Here is a 16,009-nt window from a genome sequence, read left to right as displayed (position 1 = left end):
CGATGAAACGAACGAAAAGTTTAATGTTCCTATGAAAACAACCAAAAAGAAGGATTCTATCCACATAACATGACATGCAACATAAAACTTGTCAGCATGATACTGTCCAAAACAACCAATCTTACTACTAAACAGTAACTTTCAAAGCGTTGATGTGGTTACTCGTCCATTTGCTTACATGAAGAACAATAGACCTCAAATGCGATTTACGCACACAGCCATGATAAAAAATCATTACAAAATATCATTACACCAACCAATTATATTTTTATTTGAATTTTTTTTTTGGAGAATTGTCAAAAAAAAAATCAATAATTATGCAGTACATGACGCAGGAAGAAGAATTAGATGGTATTGTAAAACCTGAAAAGTGCATCTCTGGACACTTAGCCAACAAAAAAGTACTACTATTTAATGCTGAGAGACTCCAGTCAACACAAACGTACCCATGGAAGAAGTTCCAAAAAATGATTGCCGATCTTGTAAAAAGACCACTTGAGAAAACTTGTTCAGTTACTTATGGCCTCCAATGACCTTTCACTTGCACGAGATGCCTTGGCTAATTAAACATGAAACGAGAGAGAGTGGCAAGCACTTGGGCATTCAATTTTACAACTTTGGCCTTGTGGAAAAAGACAGCATTATCTTATGTTAATTGTCCTTGAATGTGTTGAGCCCGCTTCTTTAATGTGGCTAAAGCTTTATGCTGCCAAACAAACGTTTGTTGCTTCATATTACATCAATATGATGCATTCACAATTATGAACAACCACTCTGCACAAAGTGAATGTTATGTTTGCATAAAAAAAACCATTGCTGGAAAGAACAAAAGAAACCCACCCAACAAACTCTTAAAGGCATTCAAAACAGAATCTGCTTGCCAGTTGCTGAACTCTATTGAATGAAGCCCCAGTAAGAATAAACAGTGTCAGAAAAAAGTGTGCCTTGATCCTATTAACTCAAAATCCATAAAAAGGCCTGGCTCCAAGTGAGTTATGCTCACAAGGGAAAAATGAGCAAGGCTGTTTTGGGCATAACCCCCCCTCTCCACATATTTGCAGCATAGATAGTTCCTCAAAAGTGAGAAAGTAGCCCAGCAGAAGTTGTGTTCAGGCTTTTTATCCCGTGGATATTATTGCAAAATACACAGGCCCAAATGCCTTGGAAAATACATCTCAACCAGTCTTATAAGCAAACAGAAGAGAACTTACATTCTGGTGATCCTTTAAAGAACTAAAGTGATTGGATCCTCGATGTATCCCTTGAAAGCACCAAGCCATCGAGCTCCAATAGCCCCTAGATTGAGATAATGAATTGGATCAGGTTAACTGAATTTCCTTATTAAACCTTAGCAAATAGAAGCAGTCTCCGCAAAGACTTGCAAACAAAAAGCATCATTGTTGCGGATATGATTAGGGACAATCCAGACAAAAAAAACTTGTAAATGAGAGACTCACTATGGCAAACATAATCATGGGCAGAAACTCACCATCCACAACTCGGTGATCACAGCTCAGTGTAATGGACATAAATGATGCTGTTGTGAATCCGCCTTCCGAGTCACTTACAACACGTTTGTCAGCTGCAGGAAAAAAAAACAAAAAACCATCAAATCTCATTATTGACTGTCGGCAAAAGTAGACTAAGGGGCTTATAGACCGATCCCCCTAGGCCTCTATCGAAAGGACAGCCCTCGCCTGCCTGTCCCTCACAGAAGAGGGATTTCCCCCATCCAAAAACCCTCGCCAGTCTGACAGGTTGAGGATCTGTTTGTAAGACCACAAACTTTCTTGAAGCCACTTGAAATGCAGTGATACTAAAGTTGGGATTCTACAGTAGCAGTACTGACATTGCAAAGTGGTACGAGATAAAAAATTTATACATTTACAACAACAATGACCCTTGCAAGTTGCCGATTTTCACTAGGGTACAATGTGGGAAGTTGTCATCGATCTCACAAAGACCCATACATTTTGACCAACTTGTCCTAGAGGGATAAATTATTTTGACAACCTTATCCTAAAGGGATAAGGGAAGCTTGTTCTGACAGCAGAGGCAAAAGAGGTAACGATGTGTCAAAGCATGGGGGATTTTATGTATTAATTAGAAAAAAAGCTCTTCAATTTGGTTCGATTGTCAAGTGTGAATACTTGATGATTGAAAATGAGCGCATGACTCGTTTTTGGGTGTGGAGTCTGGACATTGCCTAGTGAAACCTCTTACAGACCCGTACGCAAGTGTGTACTTGTACAAAGACAAGTAACATGTACGAATTTATAAGTTTTGCAAGAGGTAAGCAATCTTTCAATTTACTTGCATAACACTACGGGTTTTTTTTTAAAAACAAAAGCATTATTCATGCTTTTTCCAATTTCACTAACAAAAATAAAACGGTCTTTGAAGCTAATTTTTGTAGCAATCTGGAAGGCTGAGACCTCTGGACCGATCGCACTTCGTAGCTCGCTGAAGCTCCCGCCTCCACCCTGCATTGTGCGCCCGCCTGCACGCCCCCCCTCTCTCTATCGCCTGTGCGCCTCCCTCCTCTCCGCCTGTTCGCTTTTTCACCCCCCGCCTGCCTTCGCTCCCCTCTGCTCGCTTTTGCGCCCCCCCTCCTGCCTCGCTGCTGCGCCTCCCCCCGCCTCTTCGTATTTTTGCCCCCAACCCCCTCTTCGCCTGTTCGCCCTCCCATCCCCTCTGTCGCCTGTTCGCCCCCTCCTTTCCGCCTGTTCGCGCCCGCCCCCCCCCTTCAGCAGCGCCCCGCCTCCCCTCCCTTTCGCTTTGTTGCCGCCCCCCCCCCCCCCCCACCCCAGGGCTTCTCCTTCGTTCTCCCCCTCTCCCTCCTCTTTCGTGTTGTTCACCCCCAGGGGGTTTTGTTTTTCTTCATTTTCATCCGGTCTTCCGCCTCTTTGGGTGCAGCCCGTTTCTTGCAGGTTTTCCGCATTCGCCTCGCCTTCGCCTGAGCTTCAGACTCTGATGGAGACTCCTCCCGCCTCGCCTCAGAGGGACTCACCCGCAGCCCCCTCGCCCGTCCCCGAGGTCATCCCCATCAGGCTTTCTCTTTCGCCAGAAGAGGAAGCGAGCCTCACTGCAGAGGTGGAACGCCTCCAGGCTCATTCCACCATCTGCCGTATAGTCGGCACTCGCCCCAGCAGAGGGGAGATCAGGGATCTTCTTCAGGCTCGCCTTCTTGCAGATGTGGGCAAGATCCTGGATGTACAGCTCCTGGGCCGGGGCCATTATCAGATCGAGTTCGAGGCCGCCCAGAGCGTTGCCAAGGTCCTTGCCATGAGTCCTCTGGACATCAGGGGTGCTCGGGCTTTCTTCAGACCTTGGCAGCATGGATTTGACCCAGCAGCGGCGGAGCAGGGAGAGTGCCTCTTCCATATTACAGTTTGTTTCCCTGGTCTTCGCCGGGAGTATCTTCCGCTCCTCCCCAGGCTCGGAGCATTGGTGGGCTCGGTACTAGAGACGGGCCCCTCAGCAGCTTCAGTGGTGGCCAGAGCAGCGGGGCTACCTTCGGTCAGAGTGTTGGTGTCTGACATCTCCTCCCTTCCTAAGGTCATTCAGCTACCTAGGATAGGGGGGGGGGGGGGGGGTGGATAGATCAGAGAGTGGAGTTCTCGGGGCTCCCGAACCAGTGCTTCATTTGCAGGCAGGTCGGTCATCTGGCCAAGGCCTGCCCTCGCAGGAGACCTCGCCCCTCACCACAGCAGCAGGCTACTGATGGCCCGCCCACAGATTCGGCTCGACAGGCTGCCTTAGGGACACCTGCTCAGGCCACAGAGACCTCGGAGTGGCAGCCTGGACAGGGGCGCCGCCGAGGGAGACAGCCACAGCAGCACGCACAGAGACCGCTGCAGCAGCAGCCACAGTCTCAGCCTCACTGGGTTCCCGTGAGGAACAGCTTTGCTCCCCTTCAGGAGGAGACCCCTGCAGCGACTGAGGACCAGGAGATGCCAGCTCCCCCTTCTTCACCCCCGCCACCCCCGTCCCCTCCCACCGCCTCGTCTCCACCTTCGCCTCCTCCCGCCTCCGCTCCGGTTTCGGCAGCGGCTCCCTCTCCACCTCCCTCGCCTCCCCCTCCTCCCCCTCCGCCCGCCTCACCTATACCTCCGGCCCGCGGGGAGGAGGCACTAGACTCAGCGGTGGCCTTCTCGTTCCCTCTATGTGGACCTTGTGATCGGGAGTGGACTCTAGAGCTCGCTCTCAGCACTTTGAAGACTCAAGCAGTTGAGTTTTCTCACCACATGAGCGATCTGGAGGTGACTGATGTGATAGGCCGACTTTGGGAGTTGTCTCATTTTTTCTTGGATCCCGGGAGTGTGGATACCTCAGGGATTCGGCATTTGGTCGTGCATAGTGGCAGACTTGGCGCGCGACCCTGGATATGTGAGTATACACGAGGTTTCTCTGTCAGAGCAGGAGGCAGTTGCCATGGGCCACAGCCACTGGCGCCTGATCCGGGATTCTTGCAGTACACCGGGTGGGCAGATTCGCAGCCGTTCGGATGGGCACTATTCTCCATCCAAGCCGCTTGCGAAGGCCCGCCGGACGGCTGAGACAGCATCCACCTCAGCAGGGCATCCATGAGGATCATCTCATGGAATGTACAGGGCCTTGGCGGAGCACACTTTATACGCTATCGAGGTTGCTTGAGGCATGAGCTTCAGAGATGCCTGGTTGGTGGCAGCATTGACATTTTGATGATGCAGGAGCACCACTTGGGTGAGAGCAGGATCCGGAGATATGGTTCGGTGATGCCTGGTAGATGGGACACTTTTTGGTCTGCAGGGTTTGGTCCTTTGGGTGGACAGGGAGGAGTATGCATGGTTATTGCAGATGTATGGCGGCAGGCCATTGTGGATCGAGGGATCATTGTGCCTGGTAGAGCACAGTATGTCATTCTGAGGATGCATGATGAGCTATTGGGTGTGCTCAACATCTATGCACCCAATCATGCTAGTGCCAGAGCAGAGTTTTGGACTCAGGTTACAGATGCATTGCCAGAGGCCGCACATTGGTGTGTTGGGGGAGACTTCAACATGCTTGAGGACCCGGCAGATAGGGTGGGAGGCATTCATGTTACAGTGCACGGCACGGAGCTTGCAGCTTGGGACCGGTTTTGCATGTCACTGAGGATCACTGATGCATGGCAGCATGGGGCTTTCTCCCGGTCTCAGGACAGTCTTAGTTTCTCTCGGTCGGATCGCCGGCAGGGAGGGACTAATCTATCTCGGATTGATCGCTTTTATGTGGGCGATTGGTTAGGGGAGCGAGGGGGCTCCGTCGGCATTCTTGCTGGCACCTCATTTTCAGATCATGCGCCGGTTATATTGACATTGAAGGAGGGGACACGGGAGCCCAGCTTGCAGTTGAGGATCCCAGAGAGGGTACTTGCAGATCCCAGTCTCGCTGAGGACATTGAGAGGATCTGGCATGATAGTCAGTGCTCTGACCAGGATGCAGTGGGCCAGTGTGCCCAGGGACTCATTGATCTTAGCTCTTTTCTACACGCTGCAGCTTTGACACGACTGGGAGAGATTCGCGAGCGGGAGCAACGGCTGAGACGCAGCCTTGCTTCGCTACAGCGCCTTCAGGAGCAGCAGCCTGCATGTGAGTGGGTGGCGTCCCAGCTGAGCCAGGCACGCCAGGAGGTTAGAGAGGTAGAGGAGCAGAGACATGAGTTTTACTATCGTCGTCAGGCCTCTCCGTGGACGCAGCTTGGTGATAGAGTGACTGGGGAGTTTTTTGAGATCACTGGACCCCGTCATGCGCGAGCAGGGGTTCGCCAGCTTGGTAGACCGGATGGATCGATAGCTACTGAGCTCGGGGAGATCAGAGCCATTGCCACTGCTTTTTATAGTGACTTGCTTTCAGCGGAGCCAGCCACTGAGGATCGAGATGTATGCAGACAGACTGTGTGGGCCCATGTGCAGAGGAGGGTCACAGACCATATGCGCACAGTTCTAGGTGCGCCTCTGTCAGAGATTGAGCTTGTCGAGGCCTTGAGGGTCCTGCCGCGACATAGTTGCCCAGGGGAGGACGGACTGACCCCGGCCTTTTTTATGCGCTATTGGGACCTTTTGGGGCCAGGCCTCCGCAGGGGCTTTCAGCATGTTTTGGACACTGGGGTGATGCCGCAGAGCTTTTCAGAGGGCTTGATCTATCTTATCCCCAAGGGAGAGGGAGTATCAGATGATATTCGGCATTGGAGGCCTATTACGATCCTCAATACTGTGTACAAGGTCTTGGCAAAGGCCTTGAGTTTGAGGATCCAGCCCTTCCTGGGGGAGTTGATTCATGCTACTCAGACAGGATTTGTCAAGGAGCGCAGTATCCTTGACAACATCTTTACTTTCTGGGAGGCGACGGCCCGAGCTAGGTTTCTTGGCGAGGACTTGGTCGTGATGCTTCTCGATTTTGAGAAGGCATACGATAGAGTTGATTGGGGATTCTTAGAGGGCACTATGCTACGCCTGGGCTTTGAGCCAGGATGGATCAGAGGGGTGGCAGCTTTGTATTCCACAGCTCGCAGCCAGGTGCTGATTGCAGGAGGTCGGGGGCCGAGTTTTGAGCTGACCAGATCAGTCCGTCAGGGGTGTCCTCTCGCCCCTTTCCTTTTTCTCTTCTTTGCGGAGGCTATGAGTATGTATTTGACGGCAGAGGAGGTTGGTTTGAGAGGACTTCAGCTCCCAGTCCGGGGGGAGGATTTGCTTGATGCTGAGTTTGCAGACGACACGGGCTTATTTTTGCATGGCCAAGAGGCCAATCTTATTCGGGCAGAGCAGTCGCTCCAGGTTTTTAGTGCAGCTTCGGGAGCATTGATCAATTGGCGCAAGACAGTTGCCTTTTGGATCAGTAGTGCTCCCACTCCGGCATGGAGCCCGGACCCCGGTTTTAGATGGATTCCTCCAGGCACAGCAGTGCGGTATTTGGGCTGCCAGATTGGCCTCGATTTGTCACCTGAGCAGCAGATTGCCCCGCTTCTTCTCAGCATTCGGAAGAAGCTATTGTATTGGAGTACAGCTCGACTATCCTTGGCTGGGAGGGTGGTGGTGGCAAATCAGGTGCTGTTAGCGACTATGTGGTACATTATGTCTTGCATCAGCCAGGTACAGAGGCTGATCAGGAACTTTCTGTGGTCTGGGCGGGACGGTCAGCCAGCTCGGGCAAAGGTTGCATGGGCAGTTATTACACTTCCGCTGGCTCAGGGCGGTTTGGGCATTATAGATCCAGTCGATCAGAGTAGAGCCTTATTGCGGAAGCTTATTGTTCGGGGGTTGCTTCCAGGCGCTGAGCCTTGGAAAGAGCTCCTCTTGCAGCGACTGCAGGCCCGGGCGCCTCCTGCAGGGGGTACTTGGGCACCAGAGATTCGCTGGATCTTCATAGAGATGAGGAGGACAGGCCTCAGTAGAGGATGGGAGGACAGATTTGCTTTGAGCATCCTGAGAGCTTGGGAGCTGCTGAGACCGGGCTCTCTCAGCGGCCTCCTTCTTGTGTTGAGGAGCGGGCTAGGCAGCCGCTCATCTGGAGCCCAGCGGTTCGTACAGAACAGGGTCATATGCTGGGTTCTCGGCCTCGTCTAGCCTGGGGACCTTTAGCGGCAGGCCCAGCTCGTAGTTTTGGAGACTGGCAGGCTTTCTGCAGTCTACCAGAGGAGACCCAGGTGGAGAGGCTGAGTCACTTCAGAGGGGGGTTGATTATGAGGGATGATATTCAGGAGGCACTTACAGAGGAGTGGTTCACACCTCTCGAGCCAGTGGCCCCACGGTGGATGGGAGCCTTTACACAGTTGGAGATCCTGATTGCTGTCAGAGCTAGCACTGAGGATGGCAGATGCCTCTATTATGAGATTCAGGATGAGGGCAGACTTCAGAGAGTGCAGGTGGAGTCGCCTTTGGTTGCAGAGTGCACCTTTCAGAGGATTCGGGTAGTGGCTGCCGCTTCTCGGAAGTGGCATATTGACCCCGACCCTGCTGACGTGCTCCCGGATTGGCGCATATGGGCATATGCAGCGCGCCCCTTGGCCCGGCTACAGTGGGACCCCGGGGAGTACGAGTGGCATGATCCTTATGCATCCCTTGAGGCCACAGAGATCACCTTTTTCCAGTAATACTGTTCGGCTGGGACGGCATATTTTGACGTCGAGGAGGACGGTTTCTCCAGCGGCGGCAGCGGGGCATTGGCGATTGCAGGGACTCTCACAGGAGTTCCTGGAGGATTTCTGGGCTCGGCTCTGGGCTAGTCGACAGGCCCGCAGGATCTCGGCTTTTCAGTGGCTGGTCGCCCACAAGGGCTCAGCAGTTGGCACTTGGCTTGTTTACAGCGGTCTTCCGGCGGCCTGCGTCCGATGCGGCCACCCTATGGAGACACAGAGACATTGCCTTTGGGACTGCCCTCAGGCACAGCAGATTTGGCTGTGCGGATGCTGCGTATTCTGGCCCCCCTCTCTCCAGAGGGTATGTTTACGTGGGGTGCCGCTGCTTGGTCGACTTCGTCAGGGCCTGCTATGGGCTATGAGATGGAGCAGGGCAGTCAGACCATCAGATTTATTAGGGGCCAGCCTCGCCTGGTTCCGGCACCGGATTTCTCGTCCACCAGCTGGACACAGGAGAGGGATTTACGATGGGAGCTCCTCAGCAGCCTCACCATCTGGTTCACCTGGAGGGCCCGGTGCTTTACGGCCTTTGAGGGGAGATTAGAGCCTCCAGCAGAGACTGTTCGGGGGATTTGGCAGGAGTTGATCCACACCCTGCGAGGACAGTACGACCGCATCCGGGGAGACTCGGATGAGGCGATCTTACGGCGCCAGGCCTTTCATACCACTTGGCGCTGCGGCCCTTTCTACACCCTACACACGGGATCCCCCCGTTGGCACTACAGGCCACCTGTTTGGCTCTTCCCCCCCCCCCCCATTGTATGATTTAGCCGCTCAGTTTTTTAGACTGATGCTTGTATTTTGCAGCACCTAGGGAGAGTCTCCCGGGCTGCCATGATGTATTCACTGCTCTTCTCTCTGTTAGGAGCAGGAGAGATCTCTTTTGTAGCCCTACGGGCGTTTTTTACATAACTAATGAAAGGATCTTTTCTCGGAAAAAATAAAAAATAAAACGGTCTTTAGCATTATGGATTTATAGCTTTTGCATGGTATTATTTAAAGGGCCCCAAATCCTTAGTTAAGGGCCCTAAGGTTCTTTAACTAAGTCAAAGTTGGTAAAAGAAAGAAACAAAGAGTTTCCCCCTCCCTGCAAGAACCAGTGGGGACAGAAACATGAACAGCAAACACAGCAGTCCGCACAACCGTACGGATGTCTAGCAAGGTACAGGCTGTAGGTCTGTGCTGCAGAGAAAGAAGTTCTGCCAGCCTAGTGGGTTGCATGCCAGATCTGTTTTTCTGCCTGGATGGAAAGACGAAGTTCACCAGAAGGTCACTGGCTTCTGTATGGTCAGTTTACATGGGCTGATTGGGGACTCGTAACCTAGACATCAGTGAGGGCTGTGCAGGCTACTTAAATTGGTGACACTAAGCTGTGTTGTGGACAGCAGATCAAGGACAAGCAAAAGCTTCATTGGAGAGCTTCAGGAAAAGTATCTACCACTTGTGGAATTTGCATACAATAATGTGTGGGAGAAACAGGAAGAATTAGGGTTAGTTCATGTGGGAGACATACACAGAGAAGCAAGGGAGAGAGAGTTATGGGGATAAGTCAACTCATGAGGCATGACTGTGTGACTCCCCTATCACACATGTATATTGCACTAGTACACATAGTGCACTTAGTACATTAAAAGTACTAAGTGTACTATGTACTATAACTTATGGGCTTGTACACACTATAAGGGTGGGCATAACGCCTTTACCCCAACAACCTCCCACTTAAAGGCAAAGTGCCCTTAAATGAAGGAAAAGAAAAATCAGCATGTACATGATAATATACAAGGCCATATCAAGGCTGAAAATGGCCTCATCCAATGCCCATCAAGTGTCTGCAATGAGCAAACCGCTCCGGAGGCAAACTCTTCGTCAACACATCAGCCGGGTTGTCATCCGTATGAATCTTAACAAGCTGAATTTGCTTGTTCTCTATCACCTCTCTGATGAAGTGATACTTCACATCCACATGCTTCGTCTTTGCATGAAAGACAGGGTTCTTTGCCAACTGGATGGCACTCTGAATGTCACAATGCAACAATGGAATATCCCCTGTATAACCCAAATCAACCACTAACCGAGATAGCCATAATGCCTCCTTGCAAGCCTCTGTGGCTGCAATATACTCGGCCTCTGTAGTAGATAAGGCTGTGCACTTCTGCATCCTGGATATCCATGACACAGCACCTCCTGTGAATGTAAACACATAACCGGTAGTAGACTTCCGGTTATCTGGATGACCGCCATAATCCGAATCCGTGTAACCATGCACTAATGCATCCTGTTTGCCAAAGCAAATGCACAAATCCTGTGTGCCCTTCAGGTATCTCATGACACCTTTCACTGCTTCCCAATGCTTCTTGCCAGGGTTGGCCATGTATCTAGAAACCACTCCCACTGCAAATGCAATGTCCGGCCTAGTAGCAACCATGGCATACATGAGACTGCCACAAGCTGAAGCATACGGAATCTTGGCCATATCAGCCCTGTCTCTATCTGACTGTGGGCTGTCCATAGCACTGAGTTTCACATATGGAGGCAAAGGAGTACTGGTCTTCTTCCCCCCGTCCATATTGAACCTCTGCAAGACTTTGCCAATGTATAACTTCTGAGACATATACAACACATGTTGATTTCTGTCCCGAAGTATCCGCATACCCAAAATGTGATTTGCATCACCCAAATCCTTCATATCAAAGGTTTGATGCAGCCTCTGCTTCAAGGCATCCATCTCCTTACGAGATTTTCCGGCAATCAACATATCATCAACATACAAGATGAGGATCAATAGACTGCCATCCAAAGCTTTCTTGGTGTACAAGCAGTGATCTATGTCACTTCTCCTGAATTTCTGGGATTTCATGAATGTATCAAATTTATGATACCATTCCCTTGGTGCCTGTTTGAGCCCATAAAGACTCTTTTTCAGCTTGCATACAAGCTTCTCCTTTCCACTCACTGCATAACCCTCTGGCTGCTGCATATATATCTCCTCATGGAGATCACCGTGAAGAAAAGCAGTCTTCACATCCATCTGAATCAAGTCCAGATCATCATGTGCAACCAAAGCCAACACAGTGGTCATTTTGACCACTGGAGAGAAGATTTCATCAAAGTCCACACCATATTCCTGCTTGAAGCCCTTAGCCACTAACCTGGCTTTGTATCTTGGCTTTGCATCAGATGCAACTTTGAGCCTGTATACCCACTTGCATGGCAAAACCTTCTTGCCTGCAGGCAAATGCACCAACTTCCATGTTCCATTTTTGTGCAGAGAATCCATCTCTGACTTCATGGCACGCTCCCATAGAGCCTTGTCTGCCCTCTGTAAAGCCTCTTTATAACATGAGGGCTCCCCACAGTCAGTGAGCATCAAGTAGTCAACCCCTGGAACAAACCTGTCAGGGGCTCTGGAGGGTCTAGTGGACCTCCGTACCCAATGACCATCATTTGCAGGTTGCTGTCCAGCCTGCATATCACCCATTGGTGGCTCCTGTTCCATGCCATAAGGCTGAAAAATCATGCCCGGTATCTCCTCTAACTATGGTATATCCATAGGGATATCTTCTGCCATCTCTGACTGACCATTTTCAGCACCATTTAAGGGCTGGTTTTCTTGCTGTAATGGCTGATTTACAGCCCTTTGTTGTTGTCCATGATGTCCATCATCATCAAAGATGACTCTGTCAGGGTCCTGTTGCCTTGCAGGCTCCTTATACATGCATGTTTCATCAAAAATGACATCATTGCTGCGTATGATCTTTCTATTCATGGGATCCCAAAGTCTATACCCCATTTCACCTCCGTCACCATATCCTAGGAATATGCATTTGTGAGACTTAGGATCAAGTTTGGTGCGCATTTCCCTGCGTATGTGCACGTACGCAACGCAACCAAACACTCTCAAGTGCTTGTATGACGGAGGCTTCCCTGTCCATACTTCCTCTGGCACTTTCCCACCAAGCCTCGTGTTAGGTGACCTGTTTATAAGGTGAACGGCTGTCATAACAGCTTCAGCCCAAAAACCATGAGGTAATGCAGCATGAGACAACATAGAACGGACCTTCTCCTGAATGGTCCTGTTCATCCTCTCTGCTGTCCCGTTTTGTGGAGGATCATAAGGAGTAGAGAGCTCCCTCTTGATGCCTTTAGCATCACAAAAGTCCTGAAACTGTTTGGACATATACTCTCCACCATTGTCAGAACGCAAAGCCTTCAGTGTTTTGCCAGTTTGATTCTCAACAAGAGCAACAAACTTCTGAAACACTGAGAATGTATCACTCTTCAAACGAAGAGGATAAACCCACACCTTGCGTGTGGCATCATCAATAAAAGACACAAAATCGCCCTGTCAGAGACCTGGAAGGTGGCACTGCCAGGGACGTCCTCATATCCAAGGGCCGGGCCGCTGTCCGTGGCCCAAGCCACCGCACCCCACGTCACCAGCATCTCACCTGGTGAGCCTGCAAAAACCATCCTGAGAGCGCGCTGCCATACCTGTTGTGCCTGTGGGCAATCCCATAAGCAGTGCCGCTGCGACTCCTGACAGCGCGTGGAGTATTCGGGCCTCCCCGGCCAGTGTTACACATGTCGGGAGATGGGCCATCTCGCACGCGCCTGCCCCCGCAAGGGGGTTCATCCTTCACGCTATGTCGCCTCTGGACCCCCTGCAGGAGACCCGAGTGGTGGAGATCCACCTCAGAGACCGGACATCCCTGGCTCGCCACAGCAAGCGCCATCATCTGACGAGCAGGCCCTGGCGGAGGATGCCGCGCAGACCCAGGAGGTTGGCGGATGGCAGGAGGTTCGTCGACGGAAACGCCCGGCCCGCAGGGACCGTCTCGCAGACGCCAGCAGGTGGCACAGACTGGCGGACAGGCGACTCCGGCTGGCGTACAGGCACCTACCCGCACTTATGCTCCAGTCAGGGATAGGCGGCCAGCAGGTCCCACCCCGATGGACGAGGATTCAGACTCAGTGCCCGTTGAGGCGGTTGGTGGAGCCTCCCACGTGGAGACCCCGCTCCCACCTCCCCCCGCGGGGGGCCCCGCCCCCTCCTTGGAGAAGATTCCTGAGGATCCCGGGCCGCACTCTGCGACCCCCGGCTCCCCTTCCCCTCACCCGGAGAGCACTCCTTCCACCCCCCCTCTCCCCCCCAGCCCCCCCTCCAGCCTCCCCCGGCGGCCCCCCCTGACACCTATCCTCTCGCAGATGCCTCTCCATCCTCTCCTCGCTCTCCCCCCTCCTCGCCGCGAGCCCCCATCCCTCCCTCGGCCTCTCCAGGATACTTCGCCAGACCACCCACTGCCCCGGGGCAGCGCAGCTGGGTAGGCCAGAGTTCAGGCCAAAGTTCAGTCCAGCGGCTGTTCCACCGCCACTCCGGGCCGGTGGAGATGGCGATCCTAGCTTCGCCCGCCCACACCCCTCCCAAAGAAAGCTGAGGCATCTCACATACATCTGTATGCACAAGCTCTAACTGAGCATCTTTCTGTCCAAGAGCTTTCTTGTGGGGGCACTGTAGTTGCCTACCATATATACAATGCTCACAAAACTGAAAACTTGAAAACTTTAGAGAAGGCAAGTAACCCAAACGAGACAATTGCTCCATTCCCTTGACACTCATGTGTCCCAACCGGCTATGCCACATAGAATTTCCGGCAACTCGGTTGCATTTACATTAGCATGGTGACAAACACCTGCATGCATGAAGTAAAGAGTGTCCACCTTAGAGCCTCTGGCAACAACCAGTGAGCCCTTACTAATTTTCCACTTTCCACTACCAAATGTGGTAACATAATCAGTATCATCAAGCTGTCCAGTAGAAAGCAGATTCTTTTTTATCTCAGGCACATGCCTGACATCATGGAGCATAAGCTGTGAGCCATCTGAAAACACAAGCCTCACATCACCTCTGCCAAGAATCTTGCATGCATGGTTATCACCCAAATAAACCACTCCTTCATTGCCAGCAGTATACCTGACAAACAAGTCTCTGCAACCTGTGACATGAAAGGAGGCTCCTGAATCAATGATCCATGAGTGCATACCATGACCACCTGTAAGAAGTGAATGGGCATCAAGTGAAGTTGTCTTTGCCTTTTCCCTTTTCTTTTTGATCATTTTTCCATTTGTAGCATTGCTTTTTAATGTGTCCCTTCTTGCCACAATAATGGCATTCCAAATCCTTTTTGGAGCGAGACTTGCTCCTTCCCCTTTCTTGGCTTTTCCCCCTTTGCTGGGATCTCCCACGTGCATTCATTGCATTGGACTTTCCAACAGAGTTGTTTTTCCTGTTCATCTCTTCTTGAAGAAGAGCACCCTCAACATCTGCATATGACAGCATAGCATGCGAATTGCTAGTGGCTGTCCTGAATGTGTCCCAACTCTCTGGCAAAGTGCATAACAGAAAAGTGGCTTTGAACTCATCGTCCATTGCCAACTTTTGATTAATGACCTGGCTGACAATACCATTAAACTCATTTAGATGGGCTGTCATAGACGCCCCTTCCTTCATCTGAAGACCTATGAGTTTCTTCAACCAATACACTTTGCTTGAGGCACTTTGTTGGACATACAAGTCCTGCAATCTCTGCCACATTCCCCAAGCTGTCTTCTCTTCACAAATGCTGAAAAGTAATGAGTCTGACACAGACAACATGATAGTAGATCTTGCCAGCTCATCCATATCTTCCCACTCTTCAGCAGTAAGAGAAGCGGGCATTACACCCCTTTCTTTGATAGGCTTGTGCTGCTTTTTCTGAAGCAACACATTGTAGCACTGGGTTTGCCAAATATCATAATTATGCGAGCCTTCAAGCTTCTTGATGTGAAGCAATGAAGAGCTCTCACCTGTGGGGTTGCCATAGCAATATGCAACCTGTCAATGCCTGACTCCCTGCAAAAATGTGCAAACAATGCACCAAAAGCACACAAAGTGCTCACAGTTTTTCTCCCAAGCTTTATCTCCCATTGCGGAAGCAAGAATGCAACTTTTCTCCCACTTTATGTGATGAAATCACCAAAATCTGGTTGCTGCAGATTTTGGACAGCACCTTAAATGTGCTCTGTTGCCCTTCCAAAGTACTGTACAGCAGTACCAAGTGCTCACCAATGATGTACCAAACCTGTACCGGCAAGTACAGCAGCTGAAATTGAACCTTTTGGTCACTCAAAACAGTGTGCAGCCATGCCAAAACATGCACAAAGCTGTGCCAAATCTGTACCAGCAGGTACAGTAGCAATAAATGCTCTTCTGGCTGTCCAAATGAGTGAAAATCAGACTTTTACAGTCCTGTACACTGCATACAACAGTCCCGAACAGAAATTGGGCAAAAGCCCCTTGACTGCAAGCTGATTTTTGAGGATTCAAGGCATAAATGTCTTGCCTGCTGCTTTGCCAAGCTCAACAAGCATACGAACTTGAAAAACCCCTTGATTTAAGATCAATTTCTGATCATACATGGTACATTGACGCACATGAAGGCATCCAAGAGTGTTCACGATGCTACCCCTTGGCCACATATACATCAAATACATGAAACCCCCTTGATTTACAGGCACATTGAGTGCTTGTAAGGAATCAACACATTATCCACAACATCAAATGCGATTGCCTGCATGCAAATCAACCAAATCGGCACAAAAGCCCCTTGATTTGCACTGCAATTTGCTGCAATTTTGCCCAAATGTGCGATTTTTCACATCATACAGCATGTATGAGTGCTTAATTGCACAATTACATCAAAAGCCCCAAATTTCGACATCCAATTTCCTGCAAATTGATCCTGATTGTGACCAATGTCACCCAATTTTGCCAATTTTGCTCAAAATTGAGCAATTCGACACCTGTATCTGCTC

At 50.7% G+C, this 16,009-nt stretch overlaps 1 protein-coding gene across 12 annotated transcripts in view; it reads right to left on the bottom strand.

Annotated features, from left to right (window-relative positions):
• Window positions 1-247: 247 nt before the first annotated feature.
• LOC147636910 (dihydrolipoyllysine-residue acetyltransferase component 3 of pyruvate dehydrogenase complex, mitochondrial-like) overlaps window positions 248-16,009 on the bottom strand; it is an 83,410-nt gene continuing 67,648 nt past the window's right edge. For 6 of the 12 annotated variants that reach the window (XM_086800492.1, XM_086800495.1, XM_086800498.1 and 3 more), the window contains 2 exons: window positions 1,490-1,582; window positions 864-1,296 (listed from right to left, as the gene is read on the bottom strand). In XM_086800492.1, the coding sequence (XP_086656618.1) occupies window positions 1,226-1,296; window positions 1,490-1,582 (164 nt within the window). In that variant the 3' untranslated portion in view covers window positions 864-1,225. Of the gene's footprint in view, window positions 775-863; window positions 1,297-1,489; window positions 1,583-16,009 lie in introns of those variants that run through there. The other 6 variants (XM_086800493.1, XM_086800496.1, XM_086800499.1 and 3 more) reach the window with 2 other exon arrangements.

The sequence above is a fragment of the Cibotium barometz genome, chromosome 7 (assembly GCF_041138505.1).
Source record: "Cibotium barometz isolate CiBa-2024 chromosome 7, ASM4113850v1, whole genome shotgun sequence".
Lineage (NCBI taxonomy): Eukaryota > Viridiplantae > Streptophyta > Polypodiopsida > Cyatheales > Cibotiaceae > Cibotium > Cibotium barometz.
The sequence above is the reverse complement of the archived record's forward strand: the minus strand, read 5'-3'. Positions and strand labels throughout refer to the sequence as shown.